General features: G+C 34.3%; 1 protein-coding gene across 1 annotated transcript; it reads left to right on the top strand.

Annotated features, from left to right (window-relative positions):
• The first annotated feature begins 803 nt into the window (after positions 1–803).
• On the top strand, positions 804–1,748 carry LOC132779561 (olfactory receptor 4D1-like). Its single transcript, XM_060783245.2, has one exon. The coding sequence runs from the start codon at positions 804–806 to the stop codon at positions 1,746–1,748; it is 945 nt and encodes a 314-aa protein (XP_060639228.2).
• Positions 1,749–6,445: the final 4,697 nt, after the last annotated feature.

Raw genomic sequence — 6,445 nt, 5'->3', positions numbered from 1 at the left:
CCTAGCACTGGAAGCAGGCGTTTGAAAATGGCTACAGCAAACAAGGAGATGCAGCTGTTCAAGGGTAAATTTTAAACCAGATTCTACTGTTTCTATCAGTGAGAGTAGGATGCCTGATGCTTTTAAATAATATGTATATGTTTTTTAAACTGTTTTATATTTATACTGATGAGTCTAACGGATACAAGCTGTTTTAACTATGTTTAACTGCATTTATTCTTTAATCCTTAATTTATTTTGTTTTTTTTTTATTTACAGATTTTGTCTGATATAATGTATATTGTTTTTGAGTTGTGAGTTGCCCCGAGAGGGGGCAGGGTATAAATAAAGTTTATCATTACTAGTATTACCTCTTTCCAGGACATTGATGTCAGTCTCCTGTCTTGTTGGAAGAATAAGAGGTTGAGGTGGAGAAAAAGAAATTGATCAATAAGCTGAAAGGAGGATGGGTCTGTTAGAAGGACAGAAAATTGAGTGTAATGGGCCAGAAGGGTTTAATAATCTATAAAACTCTGTTGGAAAGACAAAGTTATACAGATTTTTAACTTTGAGGGAAGGTGGATTAGGAGAAAGAAGAATGGGGTAAGGAGATTGATGGGCTTGGAGGCAAATTCCTTGTACTTTAGATTTTCCAAAACTGTCCCTGTATAGTGCCCAGCTTCTTCTACTACACGTTCCAAGTAGTTTCAAAAAAGTTTCCAATCGGTGATATTTATTTTCATGGGTGAAACTGTTTGAAGAAAAAAAATGATGGAATTATTTTAATGTCCCCTAGATCTTCCTGAAGAAACCAAGAGAATGCTATGATGGAGAACAGCAGCACAGCAGTGAAAGAATTTATTCTCCTGGGCCTGTCACAAAATCCCAGAATGCAGTCATTTCTCTTCTTTCTCTTTCTTTTTATCTATATCACAACCTGGCTGGGTAATCTCATAGTTATTATTACAGTGATCATCACACCCAGTCTTCATACACCCATGTACTTTATGTTAGCTAATTTGGCTGTCATAGACATAAGTGAATCAACTGTCACATCACTCAAAATGTTATGGGACCTTCTCTCCCATACTCATAGTATCACATACAATGGGTGTGTGGCACAGGTTTTTTTCTTTCATTTAACAGGGGGTGCTGTGGTCTTCTTGCTTGTTGTAATGGCTGTTGACAGATATATAGCAATTTACAGACCACTACAATATATGGTGATCATGAATCCAAGAGTTTGTATAGGTTTGGTAGTAGGAACATGGTTAGGAGGCTTTGCTCATTCCACTGTTCAGATCATCATCCTTATTCAATTACCCTTCTGTGAATCCAATATTCTAGATCATTTTTACTGCGATGTCCCGCAACTCATTAAGTTAGCATGTATTGACACACACATAATAGAAATCCTTATGGTTTGTAACAGTGGACTACTCTTGACATTAATTTTCTTCACTTTACTTGTGTCCTACACTGTTATCTTGGTGAAGATAAGAACACATGTTGCAGAAGGACAACACAAAGCTCTCTCCACTTGTACTGCTCAGATCTTGGTTATGAGTTTAAATTTTGTACCAGGAATGTTTATTTATGATCGACCTTTCAAGTTATTTCCTCAAGACAAGATTGTTTCAGTCCTTTACAGCCTTTTGACACCAATGCTGAATTCAGTGATCTTCACTTTACGCAATTCAGAAATGAAAAACAATATTAAAAAATTAATGAAAAAATGTCTTCATCACACAAAAAAGGAACAACCATAATACATTCATCACACAGACACTCAGACAGTCATGCTAATCATATGAAAACTTGAAATAGTTATTAGCTATTTTTGCAGTTTTCATTAATGTTGTGTGTATCTTCAAGCCATTTCTGCCTTAGGGGATCCTAAGAGGAATCTATTGCAAGATTTTCTAGACAAGGTTTGTTCAGAAAGGGCTTGCCATTGTTTTCCTCTGAGACTGAAATAGTGTGATATGCCCAAGATAATAATATTGTGTATTGTGTATGTGTTTTTTATGCTTTTTAAACTGAATATTGTTGATTGTTATAGTGTTGTAAACCGCGTTGAGTCGCCAATTTAGGCTGAGAAACAGCAGTATACAAGCGCAGTAATAAATAAATAAATAAATAAATAAATAAATAAATAAATAAGATCACCCAGTAAGTTTCCAGGGCTGAGTGGGGATTTGAACCCTGGTGCCCAGACCATTACATCACAGTGGCTTTATTTGTATAGATAGGATTAAGGGTCTGAATGTATTTGTGATGAGCAATTATTTCATACCTCATAACTCAAAAAGAATCTTTATATTCATAAAATCTCTGTTAAATATTTAATATTGGAAGGTCCATTGGCTGACTAGAAGAGACCACTCCTTTCAAAAGATAATTGCTCAAAACTTTTACCTTTCCTTTTATTAGGAAGTCATCTTTCCACAAAAGGCTAAAATATGTATTTCAGGGATCCATCTTCTGTATCAGAGGATTTCCCACCTCTATCATCTTAAGTTTTGTATTTTTTTAACTTTACACACACATGCACACACAGAAACACACCTAAATGACTTCAAGATGTAGTCCACAAAAAAAATGCATTTTCCTAACTTTGAAATCTGTGTGTCTCCATTTTTGTGGTATCAAGTTATCTGCCAATATGTGAGTCTATCAAGGTCCTGGGGGAGTGGGATTTATTGAGAAGATGTTTTTTCTTATGTTTGTTATAACAGGCTGTGCTTTTTATTTAATTTTAGTTTGTTTCATTATAATTCATGTTTATATGTTGGGTTGTATAAATTTTCTCTCAGTTCTTGTGGGTTTTTTTTCGGGCTATATGGCCATGTCAGGAGAAATGCCTCTAGAACATGGCCATATAGCCCGAAAAAACCCACAAGAACTGAGTGATTCCGGCCATGAAAGCCTTCGACAATACATTGTATAAATTTTGTTAGTATGGATGTATTGTTGTTGTATTCAGGCATTGAATGTCTGCCTTTTATGTTTTGAATCTGCCCTGATTCCATTTGGGGTGATGGAGCGGAATATAGATAAAGTGTTGTTGTTGTTGTTGTTGTTGTTGTTGTTGTTGTTGTTGTTGTTGTCATTGCTTTCTACTAAAAGTGTAATTTGATCATTTCATTCAGTTGTTTGTTTGTTTTTTGCTCAGAAGAGCAAAAATCTTCTCCCAAAATACTAGTCCAGCATTCAAGCTATTACACCAAATTGGTTCTCAAAGTGTCTTCATTATATATTGACCTAAAATATCATTGCACATACTATAAGTTTGGTTGGGATAAGAACTTCTAGGTTTTATTACTATATATTTAAAATACTGTAGATGCCAATTGCTTTAGAATGTATTTACTGATTGTAGTTATAGTTTTCACATATTGAGTCAATTTAGCCATCAAAGCTGCAGTTAAGTGAAAGAGAAATAGGGATTCTTGACAAACAAATCACAAGCAAAAATAAAATTGAGGAAATTTTTGGACATAGTGAACTAACTTACAGCAGTACTACCAAATTGTATTGTGATAAACTACTGAGTAACTGTTTTGTACTTAGGTGGTATGACACCATCTTGTTTGTGTGCAGGTAGTACCATCAGCCATGGTAGCATGAGAGAAGGAGATCTAATCCTTTAACGTCTGGTACATACAGTTGCCCAAGCTAATCTTCTCCAATTACTTTGACATTGAAGAAGCACCAATCTACCAATAACTACCACGTTAAGGTGGGATGGTCAGTGAAACTATTGCCATGGGGTAGAAAATCCACTCTTGATTTGATGGCTGCTCTTCCTACACTGCTCTGAATTGTACAGATGTTGCCTTGGTGCCAAACCACTGAACTGAATAGAGTCCAACATCTGGATGGTGCCAGTGTAATTCAAAGCCGATTTCTTGTGCTCAAGAAAATGGACACCCGGGGATATCAGCAACTGGTCAATACTTGTTCCAGTTCTTGGGAGCTAGAGAGGTTTCTTTAGAAGTTGGTGGACTAGCTGAAATTTGAAAAAAAAAATAGCAACATCTCATTAGGAATTTATTACACCTTGTAGTCAATGAAGGAATCCCAATTTTATCATATGTGAATAAAAATGATAAAGTTCTTCAATCATCCTTTCCCCACCAAAATTCCTCCCATCAAAGATCTAAAATATTATTTAAACAAAATAATATAGGGAAATAAAATATCTATAATACAGAAGACATTTACCTACCATCTTGATTGACACTTTACTTGGCCAATTATTGCATTTTTCTCTCTCAGTGTTGGGAAGAATAATTCTGAGATCCCATAATAATAATAATAATAATAATAATAATAATAATAATAATAATGTTGAGATGCTATTTGCTAAACATAGAATACTAACCAACATGAGCTAGTGGTGAATAGGCATTTATTTATTCTATCATGGTGACACAACTCTCTCTGTGTGTAGAAATGCTAACAATATAAAAAGGCAATATGTCCCCTAAAACTAAAACTAAGGAAGAAAGAACATTCGGTATTGCCATACAATCCCAGAATCTGTTTATACTGGCAAATAACAATACAGCATACTCTTAAGGAAGATGTTTTCAATTTGCATTGGGAGCAAAGTACTGAATGGAATGAAAATTGAAATCAGTAATGACCATGAATTTAACAAAAACTAGTTGTAATTGATCATGGGAAAAGAAAATGGAATACCACAGATATATACAAACAGACACATTCCTTTTTTTCTCCTTTTCCTTTTATTCATTCAATAAAATTGGATTTGGTGGCATATGTATCCTACAATAGAATTAGAAACTTCACTTCTAAATTTTGTATGCAAAAGAATAAGTATATAATTTTGACCCATTCCCAATACTATCTAGACAATACCATCAGGAAATTTTCCAGAAGACAACACCATCAGTGTCCATCTGTTGAAATCCTAGCATTAATCACTCAGAAATTAACACATTTAAGCTAACAAATATTGTCTTCCGTCATTTCTGAAAATTCATTCTGGTTTTTATTAGCTTGACTAGTGATTCCTATAATATCTTCCGACATTCCCATACAAGATGTAAATCTACAATCAAACAGAACACATACCACTGACAGACACTGAACATTGGTCATATCCCTAGGAAATGATGACCTTTTCCATAGTCGAATTGGATTGTCTTGGATTAAACCATCATATTCTCTTTTCCTCTCCTCCAACATCAGGATATAGCAGTGCTTAATATGAGCCAACTCAAATACGTTTTGATCCACTCTGAACAGCAGTCTGATAAGAATCGATCCTTAGCACATTTGTGGCCAGCTCACAAGTCACAACTATCTACCAGATATGATCTAAATACTTTCTTCACCTATTTCAATTGCTGCTCCTATTTTAAAAGCTTAACATTCCCCTCCACTTTGCAACCCTCTACATTTATCATAAGGTTACACATCATGCCAAATTCAAACAGATATTTGAAATTCAATTGTGATATATCACAAGGAGGAAGAAAGGTGAGAAAAAAGGACTAACATCCTCAGGCATGAGTTGTTTTCCTCCGCATTGTATCTCAGAGCTAGACACATTCCACTGCCAGCATTTTGCAGTATGGGAGAAGTAGTGTGTACAGAAAGTGTATTAATTTATTGTCAATTGTTATTCTACCTTTCAATGAAGATGTTCTTCAGCACATCCAACTCTAATAAAATATAGATTAAAAGCAGCAATTCTAAATTAAACAAATAAATGAAAAATACAACAATAAAAGAGCACCCAACCAGACAGACTGATTTTCAGAATAGACTAACTTAACAAAGTTTGTTTGGATAAAAATGTATTTGTACTTCTGTAGAAGAGTGGAAACAGATAACTGACCTAGCATTCCTTGCCAATGACTTTCAGGTTTTTGGACTAATTTTTAAAATGTTAGTCATCAATTTAAGTTATGGAGTATTTTTGGTTGGATGGGTCACAAATTGTACAGGTTGTGCATCCCTTGTTCGAATCTCTTGGAATAAAAACAATCTGATTTTTCAGATTTTGTAATACTTGCATAATGAGCTATCTTGGCAATGGGATCCAAATATAAACACAAAATTAATTTATGTTTCATATACACCTTATGCCTGACTTGAAGGTAATTTTAAACACAATATTTTATACTCTTATATTTTTATAAAATGAGGTTTGTGTATTTGGAACCTTCAGAAAGCAAAAGTATCACTGTGTGAGCCACCTATGTAAACAATTTTCGATTTTGGGGTAATATGGCATTCTGAATAATGCATGCTCAACCTACATATGTGTCAGATAGATAGTGACAACTTACCTAGTCTGTAGCACAGAAATATGTTTTCTGGTTATGGAACAGTTTAACAAAAGATCACTATTCTTAAAGACACCTTTCATATTTCTAATATGATTATAGTCTACAAAATCAAAACACATCCCAATTTTAAATCTAATTTC

The sequence above is a fragment of the Anolis sagrei genome, chromosome 6, assembly GCF_037176765.1.
Source record: "Anolis sagrei isolate rAnoSag1 chromosome 6, rAnoSag1.mat, whole genome shotgun sequence".
In the NCBI taxonomy this organism is placed as follows: Eukaryota; Metazoa; Chordata; class Lepidosauria; order Squamata; family Dactyloidae; genus Anolis; species Anolis sagrei.
Note: the sequence above shows the minus strand (reverse complement) of the source record. Positions and strands in the feature narration are given on the sequence as shown.

Coding starts and splice junctions, on each gene's coding strand:
- LOC132779561 (XM_060783245.2), top strand. CDS start 804: ATGATGGAGAACAGCAGCACAGCAGTGAAAGAATTTATTCTCCTGGGC.